Raw genomic sequence first — 25,703 nt, 5'->3', positions numbered from 1 at the left:
CGGGACACCCACCTGGCACACTGCAAGCTCCTTCCTCACTGGCCTCGAGCTGCCCATGCACCATCCACCCCAGCCACGTATGAAGTCTCTGAGCTGCCTCTGACTTTGAAAGAAGCAAATGAAGCTCCATAGAGAAAAATATCATTTTATTAAGCACAACACAGAGCATGAAGCTGGAGGGCTTCAGAACAGGAAGACAGGGTTAGGACCAGGATGATACACCAGACTTTCAGGGAGAGAGGGGAGCAGAGGCAAGGTGAGAATTCTGACTGAAAAGAAAGTAGCTTTTGGCATATGGGGGGTGTGGCCAGGAGGAGAAGTCCTAGGGGCCCCAGTCCTGGATTCTTCTCTACCCCACTTTCGGAGCATGGCGTCGTTTTTAGATTGAGGCTAGAGGAGGGAGTCTGAGGTGTGGGAGCTAACACTGGAGGCCAGGACTGGAGTCAGACCTGGGCCTGCCTGGCATTCATGCGGGGGCCGGAAGCTGCAGGAGGCAGCCTGGTCTGGCCACTGCTCAGGAGACCAATGAGGCAGGAGCAAGCATGAGCAGAGTGGGGACTCAGAGCAGAAGCTCTGTATGGCTTTGCTTGGACCTCGCTGGCCCAGGAAGCTTTTCACAAGAAACACAGACCGGGTGAGCACTATCTACACACACAGCGCAGAGCCCAGCATGGGCTGGGGTGTAGGACACGCAGCAAACAGGTCAGAAGACACTGCTCCTCCTGCCGCAGCCGGGGGCTTCAGGCCTCAGGCCCTCCCGGCCTCCAGGTGGCTGCTGCTTTGGCCAGCCGAACCGACTCCTGCCAGGCCTGCTCTGCTGGCTCCCCTCCTCCCTCTGCAGGTAGAGGCCAGGGCTGGAAAGGCAGAGAAGAGCTGAACGCATCTCCTGTGAAGGAAAGGGTCTGATGACCATGGGCTTTGCTGCTGGGTGGAAGCTGTCGCTACACCAGCCCAGGCCTGCTGGCCTCACCTGAAACCACAGTGACACGGGTATTGGCTCCGTGGATCACATGATGAGGCAGACCCCAGTCTGTCCCGCCCGACAGTGGGAGCTGCCCCCAGCTTTCACTGGCACCATGACCTCAGACTTGAAGTTCCTGCAGAGGGGACAAGTGGCAGGAAGAAGCACGTGTGTGTGGGGTGACAATGTGTGCTGGTCGCATCCACCCCACTGTCCCCTAGGAGGTGGCAGCCTAGGGCCCTATAGAAAGACATGGGGCAACAAGGGCCCTTTGCTCCCTGCCTCTCCCAAATACAGAGGAATATGCTTGGAAACCCAGCATCGAATACTTTGCACAAACATGTATGCTCTGGTTTCCTGCAGGCTCTCCCCATGAGGCGGGTAGAGTGGGCAAACACGCTTCCATCTAGGCACTGTGCAGATGAGCACACTGGAAACGTTTCACTGATGCGTTAGTGGTCTCACAGCTGGAGATGGCGGGGACAGGGCTGGACACATGTCCCTGCCCCCAGCCAGAGCTCTTTCCTCCCTCCCTTCCGGCTGCCTGATGGGAGAGAGCTTTCTGTCAGGGTTGAGTTGTGTTCCCTGTGCTTTCCCACCCTGAGAGCCAGGTTCAGACTCTCACTGCTGCAAATACGTACTGTTTTTTGTTGGCTTTCCTGAGGAGGGTGGGCTCGGAGCAGTAGGACGACTTCCCTTTGCTCCCGACGCTCAGGCAACTGGAGCAGCAGCTACAGGGCCCGGTAGCCAGTGGCCCCTGCTGCATGGGAACCAGGCTACTGCTGATGTGCAGGGAGCCGTTGACCAGGCAGTTGAGGGACCTGCCGCCGGGGGCCGCTGGCCTCTGGTTGTGCTGGCAGGGTGGCCGGGCTGGTGCAGGGAGGGGTGTGATTGGGTCCGGGATGGGGGCCTCAGTGACGGTGATTTCAGGGGAGCCGGGCCTGTTGGTGTCACAGGCTGGGGGCGTGAGTGGCCTGTTCTTGGCCTCGGGGAGAGTGCTGGGACTGTGCAGGTTCATGTGGAGCTTCCGCATGTGGTGCACCACAGCTGCTGCATTGAAGGCTTGCTGGGGAGCAACTGTGTGTCAGGCCTTCTGTGTCCACAGAGGGCCGCAACCCAGCACTCCCTCTCCCTGGGCTTTCTCTTTTGGGTACAAGGAATTCAACCTGATGCCACACACTGAGCTCCTTTCCCAACCCTCCTGCTTTAGTAAATCTTGAGATAGTCTCCTCAAGTTGCCCAGGGTGGCCTGAAACTCACAGTCCTCCTGCCTCAGCCTCCCAAGTGGCTGGGACTACAGGGATACACCACCACGCCAGGCTCCTGGTGGCCTCTTGAAACTAGCATACATCTCCTCATTTCAGAGAGGGTGCAAGGAACCCTGCTGTTGACTAGGATGCTCCAAGGAAGCCTTTCTGTCACCCTGTCCCAGCCTGCAGTCCCCAGAGCACATCTCACCCTCCATTTGCTCCTGGCAAAGTTCTTCTGGATCTGAAGGCTGACGGATGGGTAGATGTCCCGGTGCAGGGCTGTGTTTCCATCAATCCTGTGGGCGCAAGAAGAGACCCTGGCTACTGGGAGGCTGTGGGCACAACCTGAGCGGTGGGCCCTGTGGTCAGGTCAGGTCAGAGCCTAGTGCAATGCTCCAGGAGAATGGGGCCTCCAGTGGGGAAAAGCTGAACCAGGCTTCCTCTGCCCCCATGGGCAGTCCCAGAGGATTTATGCTTCAGGACAACCAAATAATTAGGAGCAGGGTCGGCACATATGGCCCAGGGGACAAATCTACCTATCTGTTTTTCAAATAAGGTTTCCCTGGAATACAGTCATGTGCGATCCGTTCAGGTCTGCAGCTGCTTTTGTGCTTCAGCAGTGGACTGGGCGGCTGCTATGAGATGGTGTGGCCAGTGATGCCCTGCCGTGCAACCCTTTCCAAAAACAGTGAGCTGAGCCCATGTCCTGACACCTGGGCATCTCCATCATCCCTGCTCAAACCTTATCGGGAAGCCTCCTCAGTGACATGGACATCACTGTCCTTTCTCCTCTCCTCAGCTCTGACTCACCTGTCTCTACGAGTCCCTCAGATCTTTGCCATGTGCACCATACTGGGACATCCACTAAAGGACCTCGAGAAGTGGGCAACATGGGTCCCGTGCCTAGCAGCCCATGGTCTAGGTGTTTGGGTTTGCTCTATGCTATGGACCAGAGAAATTTATGGGAACTCCTTAATTAATAAAGAGAGACGGGGAGGGGTCTGCATGGACTGCAGGAGTCAGGGGCTTCTGAGAAGGGACCTGGGTCCTAAAGGAGGTGACACAGAAGGCCAGAGGCAGGGCATCCTCATGGTGAATGGGGGAGCACCTAAGGAGAGAGCTCGGTGTGTGAAGTACGGAGCACAGGGAGGGAATGCAGCTGCTGGTCTCAGAACAGAGATGGTCTGTGGGAAATCCTGTAGGTCAAGGGCCAGACCAGACTGGGGGAAGCAGGAGAGACAGTACAGTGGACCCTTGGCCCAGCAACTCAACTGATTCCTGAGGACTGACTGTGAGTCAAGTTGTCCAATGAAGGCTCCTCCACACAGCCTTCAAATCCTCTCTCCTATACACAGGCAGATCTCAGTGTCCCTGGAGAGACACTGGCCCAGGATTTCTCAGGTAACTCCATACAGGAAAGGATGTGGTAATGTTCCTTCTGGAATGTTTAAAGGGTCAAATCTATGAACACAAGCAACTTACATCTGGATCCTAACTCAAAACTTTGGTCAAAAATTAAAACTAAAACTCTGGTTATAACCCGGTTTGCTCGCTTGTCAGGCCGGTCGTGAGCTGCACATCCGCTGCACTGCTGTGATAGGAAGTGGGAAGCTATTGTAAATTCTTCAACAGTGGCAGCAGCATGGAAAAAACTGTTGCAAGATTTTATTCACCCATTTTACCAACTGGCTGCTTTGTGATTGCTGTTAAATCCCTTCACATGGAACAGGTTTTCACCTTAGTGTGAAATGAACGCTCAGGACAGCAGAGGGTCTCCTTACATCACAGATGCTGAGCGCTGTACTAGGTAGAGGCAGATACCAGCATGAAGGACAGCCCCTTGGTGTGGGCCCCAAGCACGAGCGAGCTTCCTGGTGCTGTCACTGGGGCGCACGGCAAGCTGGCTCCGGAGCATGCCCCTTGGGCGAGTGAATCATGGCAGCTCTGGGAGCCCCCATCTGGGACTGCCCTTTCCTCACTCACCAAGGGTGCCTCAGGGCCTTCTCACAGGTGTACCGCTCACTCGGGTCCTTCTCCAGCAAGTGGCAGATAAAATCCTTCGCTAAGGGGAAAAATCAGAGACATAGCGGCTAAGAGCAGATTTCATGACTGATGGAAATTCACTTCCGGGCTGGTGGGTGGTGGTGAAAGCAGCTTTAGCTAATCTTTCAAAGAGGCAATTTTAAGAATTTTAAAAAGAGAGAAAAAAATTCAAACCACCTAACAACCCACCATGAGCCACCCAAGAAGAGAGGCTGTCAGCAGCCTCCCCCACACAGCGCTGGGGGAACCTCGCTGCTCACGGGCGCCCACGTGCCTGTGCACCCCGTGAATGTGTGTCTGCACCTGCACATGGCCAGCACCACACGTGGGCACACGTGAGTGCAGGTGATCTGCACTTGGTAGTCCACCGTGCTGCCTAGAGGCCTCCTCCGCAGTGCGCTTGGGCAGAGCGCCTAATGCTGAGGTTTTGTGCTCCCACCCGGAGCTCTCCCGCCCTTACACTGTCCTCCTGGCCTCTCTTCTGCTGGCCCCCTGCCCCCGGGTACACTAGGACTTAGCCTCTGGAAAACAGAAGTGTGAGCCTTAGATGCCAACCATTCTGCTGCCTTTGAGCCAGGTGATGGTGACCCTACGGGCAGCTTGTTCTCTTGTTCCCTAGTGACTCTGAAGAGCCAGCACTGTCACCCTTTGCTTCTGACAGCTTTGTCCCTAACTTGTTATCTTGTCCTCCATTCCCACTGCCTTACCTGACTCAGAAATGTCATCCCAGAATGGAGACTCAAACTCATAATAGCCTTCTTTGATCTTCTCAAAAAGCTTAGACTCGGTCTCTTCGTAGAAAGGTGGGTACCCGCACAGCCTGCAGTGGACAAGAAGGGGCTGTGCTCAGCCTTTCATCTGGCCCCTACTGTGCATGTGCATGGGCACTGAGCTCCTGGCCAGCAGTTTGGCCAGAACGTAGCACAGGTCCCCGAGGAGGGGAAGAGCCAGCAGGCTTTTGTGTGTGCACTGTGCCTCAGCCTTCACCGCCTCTCCCTGTACTTTCTCTGACTCTCAGGTGCTTCGTACAAAATTTATTTAAGAAGGAGAGTAGAAGGCTGGATGCAGGATGCAGTGCTGCACACCTGTAGCTCTGGTACTCTGGGAGGCTGAGGCAAGAGGATCTCAAGTTCAATTCCAGACCAACTAGAGTAATTCAGTGACTTAGAGATCTCATGTAAAAATGTAACATAAAGACCTGGGGGAGTAGTTCAGTGAAGGCCCTGCGTTCAGTGCCATGAGTGATTTATTTATGTGGCTTCGCTCACTGGTCCATTCTTTGGCACCAGAAACTGACTCTGAGTGGACAGTGTGACCATGTGCTGAACAAATGCAAGGACAAGAACAATTATTCTAAATAAGCTGAGGAAGCAGAGAACCGAGTCCATGCTGAGGGGCCAACATCTATTGGAAGATTATTTTCTTCAAAGTAGAATTTGCTACGCATGTGTGGGATGTGGGAAAGAAGTGATGAGTGGGTAGGAACGGGTGAGGTTGGGAACCGCTGAGCAGGGCTGACCCATGGCGCCGGAGCCCTGGTTTTGCCCTGAGCTCAGGTCAGCAGGAGAGGAAGCTGAGAGGGGGCAGCAGGTCCCCTGGCTCCAAGCCAGGCCTGGACTCTCTCTTTCCTCTGCTGGGCCACACTGCATCTATATAGGGCAGGTAGGCGTGCAGGTGAGATGAGAGAGGCCCAGGGGTGCATGGGGCATGTGTGGAGGGTAGGACCAGGGAAGCTTTGGTGCTCTGTGCGTGTGTGTGTGTGTGTGTGTGTGTGTGTGTGTGTGTGTGCGCCAAGGCAGAGGTGGGGAAGAAGGAGTGAAGGAGAACTGAGGTTTCTGAGGTGCAGAGGCAATGCCGACTTCCACTCACAGTATGTAGGTGATGACGCCGATGGACCAGCAGTCCACAGCCTTGCTGTAGGGCTTCTGAGCCAGCACTTCTGGAGCTGTGGCAGACAGATGACAGTCAGGGCTGGGAGCAAAGGCCTGGGGGCAGTGGGACTGTGGGTTGAGAAGAGCCTAAGAGGACAGGAGTGGCCTTTGGCACAGCGGTGCCTCTGTGGTACTCCACAGGCCAAATCTTCCTGTGAGAAAGGCTGACCTCATGAGGGAAGACAATAACCTCGTGAGGGAGGACGCAGCCCTTGGACGGGGGCTCTCCAGCACTGATGCCCGTGTAAGACTGAGCGCTCTCTGGGCTTTGTTTCCCAGCTCAGATTGGGTCCCCAGGTTGTATTGTTCCCTTCAGATTAGGAGAACTCCAGGTAGGAGTGGGCACAGGTAGGAATTTCCCCCAGACTCAACTGAAGCCTAGTCTGTGACCGCTTTGTCTGACAGCCTGGACAGTAGATGGGTACCTCTGTGCTTCCCCGATGCCCAGCTGTGTCCCAACTGAGCTGTCTTCCTCTGAGTGCTTGGCTGCCCTTTCAGAGAGCAAATAGGTTTACTCTCTGGCCAGGAGGAAAGGGGCAGGCAGATGTCCTCATGTTCAGCTTGCTCCAGGCCCGGAAACCCTCACAGCTCCCTGTCTACTCCCACTTTGTGATGAACCTTCAGGGCTGCTCTGGCAGGAGGCCCATCTTGGCCAGCTCTCTGGGTGCCTCCTTGGGGAGATGCCTGGGGGTCTGTGTCTGGGCCCAAACTCACAACCTGTGTTGCTAGGCTGCCCACAGCTGAGAACTGAGCTCTCTAGAGTGGGTGGGGTAGGGGGAGTGCTCAACCCACTGCCCTTCCTGAGGGAGGATCTGGTTCTGGGATCCTATCTTCTGGAGAGGCAAAAGCAGAGTCTGCAGGGGAGGTGGCAGCTGGGGAAGGAAGGGCTAGTCTGTCTTTAGGTTTGGGCCTTGAGAGCTGGAGAGGGAGGCGTCCGGAGAATGCTGCCCTGCTGGCCCTAAGCTTCCTAGTGGAGCACTCTGCCTGGATGATCCTTGACCCTGAACCCTGACTCCTCATAATCTCCCTCTTTAGGAGTGAGGTCAACTTCTGCCTGCTCCCAGACTCACCCACATATCCTGGGGTCCCACAGGCCGTGGACATGACCCCACTCTGCTCCATCTTGGACAGTCCGAAGTCTGTGATCATGATCTTCGAGTTCTCCTCAGGGGTGAGATACAGCAGGTTCTCAGGCTACAAGAGGAGAAACCCCACACATGCCTGAAGTGAGTCCTCTTCCTTCCTCTTGACATAATAGAACTTTCAGGAAGCAGAGCCCTGGGCTCTGGACTCAACTCACTCCTACTTGAGCCTCCCTCCTGTACTCCAGAGCTCTGTGACTTGCCTCAGCCTTGTGACCCCTCCCCATGCGATAGCTACCTCCCAGCTCTGTTTTTTGAGGGAATCAACCTTTGGTTAATGGTCTCTGGTCTCACTGAAGCCAGTGGCAATGCCAGGGGCTGTGTAGCCCTTCAGTGGGCATTTGTTGCACTTGAGTTCATCTGTAGCTGAGTTCAGAAATGGAGGAATTATTTTAGTACCCAGATGGGGTAAGTTGTCATGAAAGGATCCGGAAAGGCTAAGGTGCAAATTAATAGTGCGTGTTCAGCCACCTCATGCTCATTTAAGGAATCTGAGGGCAGAGGAGATCTAGGAGCCAAGCCAACGAGGCTGATCTTCAATCTCCACCCCTTCGATTTCTGAGTCCCTGGCCTCCTAAGGACCATGATTTGTGTGCCCACAGGCATCCCCGCCCTGCACCTTCAGGTCTCTGTGGACGATGCCATTCTCATGGAGGTATTTCACTGCTGACAAGACCTGCCGGATCACCAGACTGGCGTCCTTCTCTGTGTAGACACCTCGCTCTAGGATGCGGTCGAAGAGCTCCCCGCCGGAAACTCTGTGGGCACAGGAGTGCAGTTCTAAATTCAGGCTGCAGAGATGCACAGGTGTCTGCCCCGCAGCCTCAGAGGACACAGGTGGCATGGCCAGGCAGGTGCCAGGGACTGTGGCTAGCAGGGGACCACAGCAGCTCCCAGCACCTCCTCCAGGGCCTGCAATGGTATCATGAGGCAGCCTTGTCATTGTGGGACCAAGCAGGATCTAGCAGATACCTTGGTTTGGGGCTGCCTTAGAAGCTACTAACCCCTGGACACAGGGAGCCCTGGTGAGAGAGGAAGGTGACACCAGTTTGGGCACAGTAGGAAAGAGAAGCATGAAAATAAGGAGGCCTGTGCTTTAACAGGGCTTCTTTGGTCCATGTGGAAAGCTGGGCTACTGCAGCTATAATTTCAGGTAGGGGTATGGGGTGTTGTGAGACCTGTATGTACGGTGTTTGAGGATCTCCGACCAAGCCCGGCTGTGCCCTTTGACTACCAGCTATGACATCTGCCTGGAAATTTCTCAGTCAGTGCTAGAACCCCGGAGTGTCAGAGAGCTCCCTGCCTCCTCTGGTGGGTGATTTCAGCTGTGACATCTGCATCACATTTCTGTACTTTGTGTTGAGCCTCATGCCCTGCTCTGCCAGCATCCAGCAGAACAAGAGAAACCTCCTTTCACACGAATCTTTTCAAATTTGCACTCCCGCGGCCTGGCCTTTCTTCTCTGGGATGAAGATCCCCACACCATTTCCGTGTGGGCCGCTCATGGTCCTGCCCCTGCCCGCTGTCCTCTGTCAATAAATGTGGCTGCACACATAGGCAGCACCACGCAGCGATGAGGGCTGGTCTTGCCAGCCAAGCTTACACTGTCTGCTCCCTTTGTTTCTGCCTTTGGGTGCTCAGCTGTGCTATGGGAGCTGGAGGTCCACAGCTCTGAACTTGATGTCCTGGACATGAGTGGCTGGGTCCCAGCACCATGATATTAGAAGCTTGGTGACTTCTGAGTGATATGTAAGTTTCTAACTCTTTGCCTCTTGTTATCCCAAGAGTGACTGTGCTAATGCTGTTGACCTGGCCACCTGCAGGAGCCACATGGTCCCAGATCACTTGGTGCCATTCTGGGCCCTTCCTACCTCACTCCTGTGGCTACCCCGTCTCCCTTTCCTAGGCCTTGAGGAGCCTCTTATGCCTGGGTTAACATGTGGCAGGTCCAAGGAATGAGACCCTGTGGCCTCTAGCCACACTGAGACGGCAGAGCAGTGTGCGCACGGGCATCACGTGCCTGCTCCATATGACTGTTGCATGCACGTCTTCAGGCCCAGGCTGAGCCTGCAGGGGCACCGCCCAGCCCACAAAGCAGTCACAACCATGTAGCACACTTAACATGGCTCTGATGTTGACACTGACTTTTCAGTGAAGCCTTACTTCTGTCCTACAGCCCCCCACACAATCACAGCTTGCTTTGAACTTTGAGAAAGTCTTTTTCTTACTGAATTGAAGTCTATGTGTGGCCTCTACTGCTACAGCACTTTCCCTCTGGAGTGATGCTAAAGTATTGACCATCTATGCAATGGACACGGATAGTCAAGACAGACCCAGGCCATGGTGCCAGAAAAGGGTCCTGGGCTTGCACTATGGCTGGCATTCCACCTGCAATTGCTGGGGAATGGGCACATCTCAGAAAGAAAAAGTGGGGCAGCAAAAGGGCATGGACAGCTGTTTGTCCACCTGTAGGAAACATTTAACAACTAGTAAGCCCATGGTGGTGTGTAGCAATTTAGTGATCAGCCTCAGGGTTACCTCTCTGGCCACACACAACATACCTGTGGCCAGAGACATATGGATCCTCACTGGACTCAACATTTTGGAGTTACTTGAGCTAATTCTTGACTTTTGCCTGTTAATCATCACCTTGCCCTTACCACTGACAAAACTCTGGGCCTGGCCAGCCTCTGGGAGGGAATAGGTCCATTTTCACTTACAGCTGCATGACCAGGTAGTAGTGTGTGGTGCTTTCATAGATGTCCTCCAGCGTCACAATGTTCTCGTGCTTGATCCTGCGAAGAAGTAAGGGTCACATGAGAGAGTGCAGGGCCAATCCCAGAGTTTCTGCTGGACATCTTTTGATGGTAATAATTAGCAAGACAGGGTCCCTGGGGAGCCTGCCTGATGAGTAGGCTGTCGCCAATTAATCCCAGAGCAGACAGCCCAAGTTATTGAATAAATAACTGATCAAACTACTTCTGAGAAGCATTTCATGTTACCCCAGGAATTTCATTAGACTTGAGAAAGTTAAAAGAGCTGAAGAAGGGCTGGGGCTGTAGCTCAGTGACACACCCTGTCTTGGGTATGAGGAGGCCCTGGATTTCAACTTCATCAGCCCCCAAAAGAACAAACAAACAAAGAAACAAATAACAGAGGGAGCTGAAGGGATTACCCAACATTGGGCTATTCTACAAAAATGGATATGCAGAGATCTCTTGTGCAAACGTGGCATGCAGGAAGTTTACCCCAACACGAGGGGTTTAGTTAGCAGAGCTCCCCCTTGGGTACCCGTGAAGAAAGTGTTGAAAATTTACAATTCTAGGATATTGTGAAAAACAATGAGAACCCTTTTTTTCTGTGAGATAATTATTAGCAGTTCTCAAGCAGGGGGTTCTTTCACTCCTTAGGGAGCATTTGGCAACATGTAGAAGATTTTCAGTAGTCACTCTTGGAGCGTGGGGGATACTACTGGAGGCAGCAACGCAGACAGATGCCCAGCAATGCGCAGGAAAGCCTGATACCATGAAGAGCGAGGCAGTCCAGAGTGTCACCCATGCAGTGGTCAGGAACCCCTGCATGAGGTCACCATTGTGTTCCCCTCTGAGACCAAGACGAGTATATTAATCATATTAATGAAAGGGCCTGGCTTCCCGGGCAGTCATGCTGTGGAGGAAGAATTTCTCCAGGAAGTTTTACTCATGGTTATGTAGCTCAAGGGCTAAGAATTTAGACTGAGTCATCCAGTTCTGGGTTCAGATCCAGTGCAGACATGTGTTCACCAGGAAACTTGAGTTGGTTTTCTCAATCAACTCAAATCTTCTAAGCTCCTTCATTTTCCTCATAAGAAAAGTGCTTCTCTCTCACAGGGCTAGCTCAAGATTAGAAGACAACACTTTGCAAACGCTCACTACAGTGCCCGGGGATTAGCCAACACATCACAGTAGCTGTCCCCTTTCAAACATTTTAAAAATCATGAACTGCTGCTGTGGTTACTTGGTCGATTTAACTGTACTCATGGGCCCCCATGCCAACATAAATTTATTAATTATTCATTTGCTAAAAAATATTTGCTGAGTATACCACGGTCTTTGCTCTCAGTGACTTTACAAGCTCTCTCTCCACCCTCATCTCCCTGGAGTGTGGATCTCTATCTTCAATATCCTACTAGACACCTCCCTACAAAGACATGTGGATACCTGTCTTCTATATAATCCAACCAATTTCTTTCCATTTCCTCCAAATCTACACTTTTTGCTCTCCTCCCTGAGAAATGGTATCATGTCCCACTTATTGGATGCATGCTTAGTCTCAGGATAATTTTGGATATATTCTTCTTCTATATTCTTCAGAGTGAACCCCAAGCCCAATCACTGCTTTCTGAAATGGTTCTTGTCGTAGCTGTCCCTCCTCCATATAGTCCCGCCACTACCTTTACTTGTTTCCTCCCCCATGCCTATTACTGTGAAAATCTTGTAATAGGCTCCCACCCTCTCTGCTGGTCTCCTCCAACCTATCTCTACTATGCCTAAGGAAGATGGCTCTGAAATACTAGTCCAGTTATGAGTCCTGTTTACAATCCTTTGATGACTTCTTGTTGCCCACAGAAAAGAGCCAACAGTCTTTAGCATGGCACCTTTGACGTCAGGGCCTTCCAGTATTTTAGTTCCATTTCCCATCCTCTGATGCTGCTCACTCCATTCAGGGGCTTCCAATACCCACTCTTCCCTAACAGTCTCTGCACTTTCATGATCGTTATGACATTAAAAGTTTGTGGTGCTCTCAGTCTGAACTCCTTCCTCTTCTGCACTGCCCCTCTTTTGTTCACACAATTCTACTCATCCATCAAGGTCCTTCTTCTTTTAACATATGCCTCCTGTCCTGCACTGCTAGGTCACCTCAGAGGCAGGACACCTCCCCACCTTCTCCACACAGTGCTTTCTGCATGTCATCATATCAGAAGGGGGTGGGGCTTGCAAGGCAGCTCAGCCTCCACCTGGGGCATGGGTACTCCTGAGGGGGAGGAGCTTTGTCTGCTTCATCCTCATGGTCCTGACCCTATCAGTGCACTGAACAGACCTTTGGTGAAGCCTGGGAGTTCACAGGGGCTCTTCCTAAGAGTTGCACTCACGACATGTGAGGGTTTGTTAGTGTAGTCTCTACCCTGATGGTCAGGGTGCCAAGCCTACATTTGCTTTGGATAAAACTGCAGCTAATTTCCAAGTCTGAAGCTGCCTCCTTCTTATTGATTCTTTCTAACGGCCATTTGACTTCTGTTCCTTTGAGTTAATTACATTCTTTCCCCACATGCACAGCCTGACTCTGCCACCAGTGCATTCTCTGCTCAATTTGCTGGAGAAATATTTCAGCTAGGACAGCTGTCTGACTAAACTGAGGTGACTGACCGAACTGACCCGCTGGCTCATCTAGGGAGCAGTGCCCCAGGTGTGGCCCTCTAGCTCAGGAGTTCTGGAAGGTCGTTTGTGAAGGATGTGACCCACCCTGAGACCAACTCACTTCTTCAACACAGCAATCTCATTCTCCAGGCTGCTGTCCCGGAAGGCTGGTGACTTCTTGATACACTTCAGGGCAAAGAGCTTCCCAGTTACCCTCTGCTTCACCAGGAACACTTCTGAGAAAGCTCCTCTGGGGGAAGATGCCAAGAGACAGAACTTAGTTCTGGTGGGGTAGGGAACATTCTGGAAGCAGGGGGACAGGGTGGATGAGGGAGGGTACAGCTGATGAGGGGTTTCCCTTGGGATGAGCTGTATGGGTGGTAAGGCCTATCTGATAGGCCAGGGTGCTCTTTCCATCACAGAGCTTATGGGAAGGAAGAGATCTGGCCTGGAATCAGTGGGAGGCAAGTGCTTTGCCTGCTCATACAGTTTCGTGACAACTCCCAAATACTTTGCTTTAGCTGCAGAGGTTTCTCTATTAAAGAGAAACCACCACGGAGTCTACCCCAACATGCTTCGGTGTGGCTCAAAGAAATGGCAGGGGCTGAGGCATCAGGGAGAGGCTCAGATGTAGCTTGTGAGCTTTGGAAGGTGATAATCAATCTGCTCCAACTTTCAGGACACAAAGGTACCCAGCACCCTCATTTATGCAGGGGACACACAAGGCCTAATGACGGAGCCCAGAAGCTTCTGGGGAGGGCTGTTTGGGGACAGAGCAGATGGAAGCCAACAGAACAGCAGGTGAGCTAGGGCTCAGGCCCTGCCTGATTAGGTGACAAGTATCTTAACTTCTACAGATTCAGTTTTCTCATTTGAAACGTGGGGATATGGACTATCTGTGACTTGTAAGGTTGGCTATTTAGAATAAAAAGCCAAAACATGTAGAGTGCTTCAAGTATTACTGATATCTAATAAAACCAAAGGCACTGGATGTTTCCATTGTGATCACTACTGGAAGACCAGTGCAGGAATAGCTGGTCAAACAAGGGCAGATAGAATAGATGAACAAGACCCGTCCTCTTCTCTGCCCTCTGTGTCTTCTAGGATGAGGGTGGAGGGTGGTCAAGCCTTTGTGAAGACTTTAATATCCACTTAGATGACACTTGGCCTCTTGGGGTCTGGGTATTCCTGTGCCCCCCAGAGGATGTACTTAGAACAGACTTTGTTGGAGCCGTCAGAGCTCGGTCTCCACGTCTGCCCTGCCATGAGTCCCTCCCACCCAAATCTCCAGAGCACTGACTGAGTCTTAGACACTGGAGATGAAAAGGTGGGTGAGTTTCCATTCTGAGGGGCCCAGACACTGGGAAGGAACACAGGCAAGCGAGCAATGAGGATTTGATTTGAAAGCAGATGCAAGAGGCTCCCTGAGTGCCTGTAGAACTGTTGGGACCTCTGTCAGACACTGTGGTGAATTTAGAACCCAGTATGATGTGTAGACTCAGAGAAGAGACTCTCAGGAGACTACAGAAAATAAGCACTTACTACCGGGTCCATTGGGCAGCCGCAGGGAAGGTTTGCACCGTCCAATGCCAGCAGATGCCACTCACCTTGAAGACCCAAGGTGTTACTGTGATAATTGCTACAATTCCTCACTCCACAGCAGGCAGATTGTTAGGAAAAGGGGAAACTTAGGCAAATCTGCACAAACTGACCGTTTTGGATAGCCATGGGACACATAATGCATGGCTCTTTGATGTAAAAATACTTTTGAGCTCAGTTTTAAGGGGTGAATGAGTTAGCCAGTGAAAACAAGAGATGGAGCTATTTGAGGTGGGAGTAGGAGGAACCAAAAGGAACAGTGCAAAGGTGTGGAGCAGCAGGGGGGCATAACAGAAGACAGGTATGGGTGGGTACCAGTTCCTATGCTGGATTGCATAAGGAAAATACTCAACATCTATTTACAGGATGGATAGATGAGAAGTTTGAGCTAGGATTAGTTGTGTGTGCACCTCATGGTTAGACATTGCTTTCCAAATCTGTGCAATGAAAGTGGAGCTATGTGGCCTCAAAGCTTCCTTCAAGCCATGGTGTCCTAGGACCTGCCACAGAGTTCTTCCTGCCACCCACCACACTGGATGCTCCACTGGTCTCACAGCTGTCACTCACTCTGGGGCCTCTTAGAGAATGACATCAAGTTAGGGCCTTCAGTTTGCCCAGGGTGAGGCTACCATGCACCCTGTGCTCTACATAGACAGCGCCTCCTAGAGTTGTGCAGTCATGGCAACTTGAGACGGTGTTGCTGCCCTGCTGTCCTGGGCCACTTCAGTCACACACACTGTGTGCATGGGCAGGGAGCACAAGCGGTAGATTAGAGGGCTTCACCTGCTCTTGCCACAGGGGTGGGGGGTGATTATCCTGGAAGGTGATAATCAATCTGCTCCAGCTTTCAGGACACAAAGGGACCCAGCATCCTCATTTTTGCAGGGGACCCGCAAGGCCTAATGACAGAGCCTAGAAGCTTCTGGGGAGGGCTGTCTTGGGACAGAGAAGATGGAAGCCAATGGAACAGCAGGGGACAGGAAGCAGAGAACTAGTTCTGAACAGCAAAGGTGACATGGGTCAGGAAGTGAGATGGGCAGGACCTTCAGGGCCGGCAGCGCATGCTGAATGGGGGCCTGGTTGCACTTTTTTTGTTTGATTCTCAGCTGCTTCTCTCTCCATCAACCTCACTCTGGTAACTGTAGCACCTGCAGCATCGGGGTGCCTGTGTCCCTGCAGAGCACCAGCGTGGTGTACGAAGGCAGTGGCCAGAGATGGGCTTCCTCTTTCACCTCATCCAGTGCTGACTGTGGGACAGCTGTGACTTGGCCATTGTCCCCAAATCAGTTCTGGGCTGAGAGCTCCACTGAGAGTGCTTTCAACATGGCAGGTTTAGGTCCAGATGCACCCCCACCCCACTCCCACAACCTTGGCTCTTCCATTGGTTGGACTCGTAGATACCGGACCAAGGATACTGAGCACCACCTGCACGAGATGTTAGTAACTGTGGGCTTAGGTGGAAGGAATATTGGTGCTCACTGTACTGTGTTACTGTCTCAGGTTTTCTTTATGTATGAACATTGTCACAGAGAAAGGGTGGGGTGACAGCCTTCTCACGACCCTGCTGTCCCTCTGGGTTCAGACACCTATGCAACATACTTCATGGAGCATTGTGAGGAGATGCACCTGCCTAACCAAAGTTGATGGCGGGCCTCTAGGCGGATGATGGACACTCTCTTGTCAGCCTGGGCTTTCTTCTTTCCACTTCCCTTGCCTTTGGATATGCTTAGCGAACCCTCTGATTTACTCATGAGCCTGTCTCTCCTGCTGAAATCCTTTCTCCAGCCATGCTGTCTTGGCAGAGGCCTCTTGGTGGGCAGCCAGCATGCTGATGACCACTGCTCTGGCTCCTGTGTATGCACAGCCTGCCAACCTGCCTGTGTCTCTGGGTGGGGAGCAGAGATCTCTTCCCACCATGCCCAGCTCTGCTCTGTCTGCAGCGAGCTCACTGGCTTCTGTCTAGGGCTGTGTGGAGCTACACTTAGCCAGAGCTGGTGGGAGAAAAGCTTGCCTACTCGGACAGCCAGCACTCCACTCCCCTCCACCCAAGTCCAACTCATGCTGCTGCCGCCTAATTAGCTGACCAGCTGGGGCTGGCAGCCTGCGTCAGAGAGCAGAGATGCAGCCTCCTGGGAGAGAGGCCTGGCTAGCAGACAGGCAGCTCCAGACAGGCTGTCTGGGGTCTGCCAGCCACATAATCTCTGTCAAGGGGCTGCCACAGGCACTGCAGGATGTAGGAATTTGGATGCACAGTGATGGCACAGGAAGACGCAGAACCCGAGGAAAGGGCTGGTATCCCCTGTGGGATCATGCCTCTCCCAAACCCTACATGCCACAAAACTCCCCAGGTCCCTAAAAACTACTGAGACTGAATCTCTTCAGCTGCAGGTAGTTTGTTTACTACAGCCTGTGGCCAGGCTGGCCAGGCTCAGGGCTTCGAAGCCCAGCACTTACGAGCCCAGAACTTCCATGAAGATGAAGGTCTTCCGGATGTTGGTGGTCTGTTTCTTCCAGGAGCTGCAGTCATCTTCTTCCTTTCGTCCCATCACCTCCAGAGTGGAAGCTGCTGGAGTCGCTTGGTTGGAGGGAGAGATGGAGGAAGGAGGAGAAAAGCAAAGGTCTGATCAACAAGCTGCAATTTCTACAGCAGTAGGAGAGCGAACTGCAGAAGAATCTAAAGCACATCATTCACGCCAAGGTGTGTGAGACATGAACGGGGACTGAACTCAGCTACATCGCAGTCCTTTTTGTTTTATTTCACTTTTTGCTCAGGCTGGGTGCATCCTTCCACCTCAGCCTTCCGTAGTGCTGCAGTGTGCACCACCACACACAGCCCTGTTTGCTTCTGAAAATACCTTCAGCACATTTCTTTGACTATCTGCTACCCCCACATGGTGCTCAAGGAGTCAGAGCCCTGCAGTGGAAACCCTCCCTGCAAGCAGCACGTTAGGGAAGGGTAGTGGGTGCAGTGTCTCCCAGGACGTGAGCTGGACGTCTCCTGTGTCACTAAACCATCCCCAGAATGCTGATTCAGACCCCTGAGCCAGCCTGCCTCTCTTCTGGCATCACAGCACAGCCCCCTCATCTTTTCCCTCTCCTCTACTCATTATAGCTTAAATAAACAAGCTTTGTGTTTTCTCTGTAGCTCCTACAGCATCTCACGCAGTGCAAGCAATAACTATTCATCAGAATCTGAATTGAATTGTGTCAGAGTTCTAGAGTTACCTTTTTCTTATTTATTTATTTATTTTGTGGTACAGGTTATGAAAACTTTGCACTGAGCTACACCTCCAGCCCTTTTTTATGTTTTATTTTGAGACACTGAGGGTCTCACCAAGTTTCTGAGTTGTCCAGGTTGGGCTCGAACTTGGACTTCTCCTGCCTCAGCTTCCCAGAGTGTTGGGATGATGGCTAGACCAGAGGGCAGTCACTGTTTTCTTCAACAGTCGACATGTATTTGTTGGCACTCGAACCCTGCCCAATGCTAGGATTTGGGACAACTTTCTGGGGCTGCTGGGCACAGGAGACAGGCAACTGGCACGCTGACACATGTGTGCTGTTGGAAGTGTGGATGGGGAGGACACAGCGAGGCAGGGCCAGGAAGGCCTCCCCATGGGTCGGCTCAGGGCAGCCTGCGGAGCTGTGCACACAGAGGGTGTGTGAAGCATGTCTTCTGGAAGGAACAGATCTCAAGCTCGCAGCTCTACGTGACCTCGGGGACCAGCTGCTGCAAAGAAATGGGTACGGGGCAGACTTGGAGGGCACAGCCCATGGGGGTTGGCTCAGGTAGCAGTGTAGGGGAGGAGGCAGGCTGGGATGGCCTGGGCATTGGCCTACAGTTCTGGAAGAAGAATCTAGGGCGAGTGGGCCTCCCAGGCTTCTGAGCATGGCAGGGCACCGGGTGGATGCACTGGAGGGAGCCTCTGCTGTCCTGGCCTGGCCACCAGTTAGGGCAGCAGCATGCAGGGTTCCCAGGTGGTCTTCACGGTGACCTCTTAGGCAACACCCTTTGTGCCCAGACCGCTGAGGCCTTCTAATGCCCCAGAACAACAGGAAGTCTGTGTCTCCGTGGCTTGGCATCCGGGAGAGTGCAGGTGTGGGGTCAGGCTGAGCTGGACCCTTCCGTCTGGGAGTTCCTGCCGGTCACTTCTTGGGGGCGGGCCGGACGCTCTCTGGAGGCAGGAGATACGCTTGACCAGGCCCATTCTGCAGATTCGGTGCCCCAACTCTGGCTGCTTCCATTTTCAGGGTGCTGGGCACAGGGAGCATGCGCATCCCCGTCCCATGGGGCCAGAAAGTCCAGGCTGCAGTCTTTTGGGGTGTGGACCTGGCCCAGGCTGTGGGACAGCGCCTTCCCGGGGGACACACTACAGCTGTGCATTCCGAAGACAGGTTACTCACGCCTCTGTTCTCTGTGCTCATGTCCACACAGCCCCCTTGAGGGCGAGGACCCGGCGCGCTGATGCCCCCTGCTGGAGCCCTGCGGAACGACGCTGCTTTCGGCAGCCCAACCGCTTTAGGAACTCCCTGTTCCTTCTGCCCCGTCTCTCTTAAATAGCTTTAAAAACACAGTATTCTTAGCCTAGGAGAGGCCGTAGAAAACATCTTTCCCGCCCACCTACTTCCCACACACTGAGTCTTAAGCACTTAGTTTCACTGTGAGCGCCATGTGGAAGGCTCCAGGGCCCTGATCTGAGCATCACACCTGCCAGCGACTTCCTCCGCTCAGGTACGTGAGGTTGAACCCAGGGCCTTCACACAGACCTACATCCTCAGCCTTTTTCTTATTTTAGTTTTGAGGACAGAGTCTCGCTTAGGGGCTATGATGCCTAAGGTGAGGTCAATCTTGGGCTCTTCCTGCCTCAGCGTGCCAGCTGCTCTCAGTCGCAGCCCCTTGCTGCTGTGGAGGGTCCTAGGCAGCCCGGCCAGGGCGGTCCTGTTCCCTGCACGCACCCTGCTTCTTTCCATGAAAGCCCTCTCCTCCTTTCTCTGGGAGTTCTGCAATCTCATTCTTTTCAGAAGAGAGGAAAAGAAATTCTGAGAAGCCGAGAGCTGCAGCGCGGCTTGCATTTGCTTCCCAAGCACTCTCTGCCTCTCCCTCTATTTCTGGTGACAACTTCCACTGGGCTGTGGGGCTCAGGAGCAGCTGCCACAGACTTCTTGGATGTTGGGCTGGTTCTCAGGCAGAGTGTGGGTGCTGTGTGCGGGAGAGGATGGCTTAGGCCCTGTCTCCTCAGCGTGGCAAGATGCTCCTGATGACTCTGCAGCAGTGGCCGCATCCTGGGACTGTCTCTGGGTCCTCACGGTAGCGCTCCTTTACTGGGCAAGCACTGACGGGGCTCCTCCTGTTACCCCCTGGACTGAATACTGACATCCCTGGGACACAAGCATGCCCTTTGGGATGCTTTCAGCCAAACTGAAAGGACCAAGTGTGGGTGTGCAGATGTAGACCAGCAGGTTGGCAGTCTGCAGAAAGGACTCAGATGGCCGAGTCCCTCCACTCTGAGTGCTATCCCTGTGTCTGACACACTTGAATTCAGCCCATGTTAGATGAGGTTGTTGAAGACTGTGGGAGAAGATTGGTCAGGAACAACCTCACAGGGGCTCTGGGCTTCAGGTGGGTCAGGATGGCAGGTAGATACTTTCTTGCCATGCTCCTGAAGGAACCTGTCACAAGGCCACCTGAGCAGTGAGGCTCCTCTGTGAGGTCCCCGCTGGGAGGCTTTGCCTATGGTGTGACCCAGAGGGCAAGATGGCTGCAGAGTACAGAATCATCTTATTATCATCATCCCTTTAGGGACCTGGGTGCTATCAGCCTTGGTTAGCAAAATGTCCTTGGGATGTGTGAAAACCCATCCCTGACCATGGTCCCTAAGTCAGCCTGCCCACACCAGGCCAGCTGGCTCCTCCCTGGATAGCACACTTGACTCTGAAGCACCTAGCTGGCTTGCTGGTTCCTTCCCTAAGAAGGAGCTCCACAAGTGAGGACATGGTCTGTCTTATTGCCCCTTGGGCTTGGCGTGTTGCCCACTCCTTCTTAGTGCTCCATCATACTGAGTGGTGGTACTGCTTGCTTCCTGGCATCTGGGGGGAGCTGCAGCTGGGTGTGAAGCTGCAGAGGGACAGCTCTCCTTAGAGGGCAGGCAGTGTGGCTTTAGTTGGAGCTTACCTGAGGCCTGTGCTCTCAGTCCTTCTAGATACGGCTGATCCTGATGTCAGCCAGCCTGGCCACAAATAATGTGCTGGTGAGGGGTGGGTGCTGGGCCCCTTAGGCAGGCACCTCTTCAGGTTCCTTCCTCATACTTATCTCTCCTCTTCTTCCAGGCCTACTGGTCTCAGGAGCAGCCAGGGTCCCGGACAGAGCTCACAGCAGATGAGCCATGCCGCCAGGGCCTCTTTGTTGCCATCATGGAATTCAGTTCGTAATTCACCTCAAAGGCCGGGCTGCCTGGACCTTCTCTCTGGACTCTCACTCCTGTCCCCTCCATACAGTGGCCTCTTTACCAAACACTCCTACCCGAGTGCACTGAAGATTCATGACAGGAACGAGGCTTGCCCTCCTATTACAGTGTCCTGGCCTCGTGCAAGCTTCACCTTATAATCCAAGGCACTCAGTGCAATCCAGTTCCAAGTACTCACAGGCAGAACAAACAGCAGCCCTGAATTGGGCAAAAACACACCAGGGGAGGTGGGGCGGGCAAGGAGAACACCCTGGGTGGCACCTCTGCACTCCCACACTCCCAGAGAGCATCTCAGTCCTGAGGTGGGGAGTCTTTGCAATGTTCTCTGTCAGGGTTCTTAGCAAGGAGGTACCAGGCATGGGCTGAGGGCTGGCATCCCTGGCTCCTGAACTTGCCTGGCTCTGTGAGTGCCACTGAGGACCCAGGCCACCTAGGACACTCTGCTCCCTGGTCCAGGGCTTCCCACACTCAGGGTGAACAACTCTGAAGGCCTGCAGCCAAGAGGGAGGCTGTGAGCGGAACCAGCTTTAATAACAGTGTGTGCTGCTTCCCGGCTCGGGTTCTCGGAGCCATGGAGATTGGACCTCAGGGGTGGCAATGGGGCGAACGGCAGACATGCGGGAGTTTTCTTGCTCTGGGTCCAGTTTCCTGAACTCTGGCCACACTGGACTGCAAGGACACTAGAAAGGAGCCAGGCTTTGGCCCCAGGCTTGTGTTGGCACCAACGGTCACCCCACGACTCTGATTTTCCAAGAGGAGATGGACTAGATTAGCATTCTGTGAAGTTTGGGCTGTAACTCCTGGAGCCCGTTCTCCTTTCCCAGCTGCCTGCTAGTCCACATTCTGGAGCCTCGGTTATTTCTGCTCGCAGAACAACTGAGGAAGAAGGTTGTTCAGTTGCCTCCTGCAGTTTATTTTAGGTACAAACCCACATTGGAGTTTAAGACGTCACTCCTGCTGCAGTAACAGGCTGGAACTCGTGTTCTCAAGATTTTCCGTGTGCACCTCACAAAGCAAAGGAAAGGCATTTCTAGAGCCCATTGGTGGCACAGGGACCAACAGACAGCAATCAGTGGCAACAGCAGTGATTCTGGCCCTCTCAGCCATATGGAGCCTCACTCGCCTCATCTGCCAGATGGGAACGATGATCCCTACTCTGCCTCCCGATATCCCTTCTGAGGGTGGAAGTATCAAAGAGCCTCTAAGAGCCATGTGGTGGGCCCATGTGACAGATGAACTAAACATCAAGCACTGGTGAAAGAGCAAGGAACTCAATAGCAGTGTAAGTCAGGGGGACTCTGCTGTCCACTCAGCAGGACCCAGGGCCTCCGTGCATCTGAATGGGTGAGCATTCATCTCACAGAGATTCTGAAGGGCTGACTTCAGAATATACTCTTTTCCTATACCATGACTGCGAATGCAAGGAACCAGGGCTGTGTCATACCACAGGAGGGCTCCATGGGCTTCCTGGGGGCAGCTGACTGGTCTCCCCAGGCACCTTGCTAAGGAGTTGCTGAGGGTAATGCTGAGCAGGTGCTGTGCGCTGTGGTTGAGCCTGACCCCTGCACAAGATGCGCTGCACAGTCTCGGGCTCATTCCCATTAACTGTTCCAGTCATGCTTTGCACCGAGGCCTGGAGAGCAGGGTCACATGGGGAGGAGCATGGAGGAAGGACAGCCTGAGCATGGGACAGAGCTCTGTGTTCCCAGCTTTTCCCTGGTGACCTGGCTGTGATGCTTGTGGGCAGGCCCCCTGCACAGCCCTGGCCCTGTTGGCCATCATGCAGGCCATGCTCGGCCTGGCCCCTCGTTGCTGGCCGTGGCTGCACGCCTGTGGTTGTAGCACCAGGCACGAAGCTGGTGTGCAGACTCAGCGGCTCCCCCTCTCATTCATGCTGCAGCTCATTCACTCCGCCACCAGGTCTGGCAGCCTGCGGCTGAGCGCCGTCACGGCACGCATTCTGCTCACCCTGTGGCGATTTATTTCTGGCCGCGTGTGCGTGTGTATGGGGGAGAGGGAGCAAGGGAGGTGCTTGCGGTTCTGAGGGGGATGCTTTTCCCTTCCAGCCAGGCTGCGTTGTAGCCGTGGACCAGCAGCACCAGGGTGGGGCCCTGTGCTAGGCATTTGGCCTGTCCAGTGAGCCTCCCTACTGCCTTTCAAGGTAAAGCCCTTGTCTAGTGATGGTGCAGAGGACATATGCCCCAATCAGGTAGGCAAGAAGAGAAAGGGGAAGCCCCAGTCCCTCTGCCTCCTACTCTGCTCTCTGTCCCTAGGCTCCATAACCTGTTGCCTCTTTTGGCAGTGGCTACTGGGAAGTCACTCCACCTGCCTCTGTGTCACACTGTCCTGCAAATTGACACCGGACGGGTTCCCCGAGGCTGAGTCCCAGCACATGCAGAAGGTCCAGCAATAATTCTGGGGGCCTCACACCCACTACCTGAGCCTCTCTGTGTTCCAGTTCAAATCTTTCCTTACTTGGACATCAGGCTTTTCCCGAAGTTTTTGCCCCATCTTCACACACACACACACGCACACATGCACACACACACACACACAAGCATACACACACACACACACACACACACACACATCCCACACACGTCCATACACAGTAGTTATCTGTATCATTAGGCAAAGGTCACTGCAATACCCGGAGACCTGGGTTCAGATGCTATCACCCTCAAACAGATACCACTGAGGTCAAGCTTTGTCAGCTTAACTGTTGAGCTCTGGGGTCTCCTCTATGCTAAGGGGGAAGCAGTCAGTGCCCCTCCTCAGCCGAGGGACTGTCCTTAAAAGATGAATGAACGACATGCTGCAAACTGTAAGTTGTGAATCAGGTATTACAAAGCACTTTGTGTCTCGGCCTGTTTCTGATGGTCTCATTGTCAGTCCTGGTTAAGTTTGGGTAGTGGAATGATGGAGGTCTGGTTCCGTCCCTGGCACCTGACCTTGCCCACCCAAAATCTGCTCCACTCTCCTAAGCCTTCCCAGAGATTTTTCTCACCACCAGGTTATCTGGTTCCTAATTCAGAGGCTAGCCAGGCACACACTGTGGCCAGACAGCTCCAGCCCACAGCCACCTCCGGAAACCTGGGAGTTACTGTGTGTGTGTCAAAGTTACTTGGAGAGAAGGGGCCATACCCCTGACAGGGGTGGTGCTGGTGAACTCAGACCTCCGTTGGGCATCTTTGCCAGAGAACTACCCTGGGGGGAGAGGATTAAAGACTCCAGGGAGGCAGATGCCCCAGGGAGAGGGAGGCAAGTCTTGTGGCTGACAGCAATAGCACAGCAGCCAGGGCCAGGGACCCCCACGGCCAGAGCATCAGGGTTGTGCAGAGCCCGTGCTGTTTACAAATTTCCTTTTGCCCACCGCTGCTGTCAGCTCTCCCAGCAACCCAGACTGCGGGCAGAGCGGGCAAAGCAAGCTTCTCTCTGCTTGACAGATGGGGTCAGGCAGCCGGCGGGAGAAGGGCGAATAGGAGAGGAAGGTGAGAGAGCTGTGGACACCCACCCAGGACACCCACCAGCCTTGCACAGGGCATAGACGACAGCTGCTTGCGCTCCCTGCCCAGAGTGCAAAGCTTCCTGGGGGAGGCATGGGTCAGATGCTGCCCAGGAAGGCCCTGCCAGACCCCTTTAAGCTACAACTTACCCTTGAGCCCAAGGCAGCTGGTGGCAGCTTGGGAAAGTGCTTCTCCAAACATACTCCCTAGGCAGGAGTGTCTCTCACTAGGGAAGGAAACCCCACCTCAGAGGAGAGAAGAGAATTTGCCTTACCCAGGGATTCGGAAGAATCAAGAATCGAAGAAGCAAGCTCCAGGTGCTCCCTCTCCTGCTCCTACAGGTCTATGAGGATTAGCAGCTCCAAAGCGTTAACAATACGCCCAGTTAAAGGGGAGGAACGCAAGGGTTTTCTTCCTCAGGACCGTAACCAGGCAGCCTTAAAGGGGAGTAAGAGTAGCTAGGATGGCTCACTTGGCTCCTTGCTCTCCTCTGCACTGTTTTCTCTCACTCCCAATGAGCTTCATCAGAAAAATGCTTGTTCCAGAGGAGTTCTTGATGCCTGAGGGGTGTGTGTGTGTGTGTGTGTGTGTGTGTGTGTGCATATGTGCACATTGTGTGTGATTGTGTTTCTATTGATGTGTGGAATGGAAAGAGAGTGAAAACAAAAATCAAAGCATAGGTTTCCACTGCACTGAATAGGGTGATAACAGAGAGTCAGATAAACTTTCTGGGAAGGCCTGCCTCAGTTGCTCCCTGTTTTAACCATTTAGTTGCAAACATCTCTTGTCTAAACATCCACATTGGAACTAGACATCTGCCCTGGCTGGTAGCTGGACACCAGGGACCCTCAGTATCTATATAGCATGCTTCATACATGGTGGATGGGGGAGCCCAAGGCTGGGAGTCAGCTCATTGCCTCTGATGGGTGCCTCTCCCCCAGAGGCGCAGCACTCTGGTCTCCAGCCAAGCCATGATGTTCTCAGTTCAAACCCACCAGACTCCAGGCCACCTCTCTCCTCAAAACCCTCTGATCTGTTCCCTCACCCTCATTTCCAGGTCTTTCCCATGTCCAGGACCGAGTGGTCCCTATCTTTGCTTCTCTAAGTTGATCCTCCCCAGTATCCAATGCCCACATCTACCCACACACAAGCCTGGACATAGCATGACCAATGTAAACCTGCTGTGCTGCTGGGGCTTTTGCAGCTGGCCTAGCCATCCTCCCCAGCACTCAGATCAGACAGCCTAGCATTTTCTTTGTCTGTGCTGTCTCCTTCATTGTTTTCTAAATCTATTTTTTTAGGAGAGTAACAATGGTTAGTACATTGTGTATCGTTACTGCCAAAGTAGTTTCTCATATTACAAGATATAGGCAAGAAATAATAAGCAAACAACATAGGTACAAACCTCTGTTTT

The 25,703-nt window shown here is 53.3% G+C and overlaps 1 protein-coding gene across 1 annotated transcript; it reads right to left on the bottom strand.

Moving 5' to 3' along the window:
• Positions 1–870: 870 nt before the first annotated feature.
• Positions 871–24,648, bottom strand: Camk1g (calcium/calmodulin dependent protein kinase IG). The gene is made up of 13 exons (XM_004641154.2): positions 24,564–24,648; positions 16,777–16,897; positions 12,845–12,973; positions 10,048–10,122; positions 7,947–8,085; positions 7,256–7,379; positions 6,124–6,199; positions 4,962–5,074; positions 4,195–4,273; positions 2,420–2,507; positions 1,603–2,027; positions 971–1,097; positions 871–886 (listed from the first exon to the last, which is right to left on the bottom strand). The coding sequence occupies exons 2-12, from the start codon at positions 16,866–16,868 to the stop codon at positions 1,007–1,009; spliced, it is 1,431 nt and encodes a 476-aa protein (XP_004641211.1). The 5' UTR covers positions 16,869–16,897; positions 24,564–24,648; the 3' UTR covers positions 871–886; positions 971–1,006.
• Between the last annotated feature and the right edge of the window lie 1,055 nt (positions 24,649–25,703).

This window comes from Octodon degus, unplaced genomic scaffold (genome assembly GCF_000260255.1).
Source record: "Octodon degus isolate 3935 unplaced genomic scaffold, OctDeg1.0 scaffold00131, whole genome shotgun sequence".
NCBI classification, from domain to species: Eukaryota; Metazoa; Chordata; class Mammalia; order Rodentia; family Octodontidae; genus Octodon; species Octodon degus.
The sequence above is the reverse complement of the archived record's forward strand: the minus strand, read 5'-3'. Positions and strand labels throughout refer to the sequence as shown.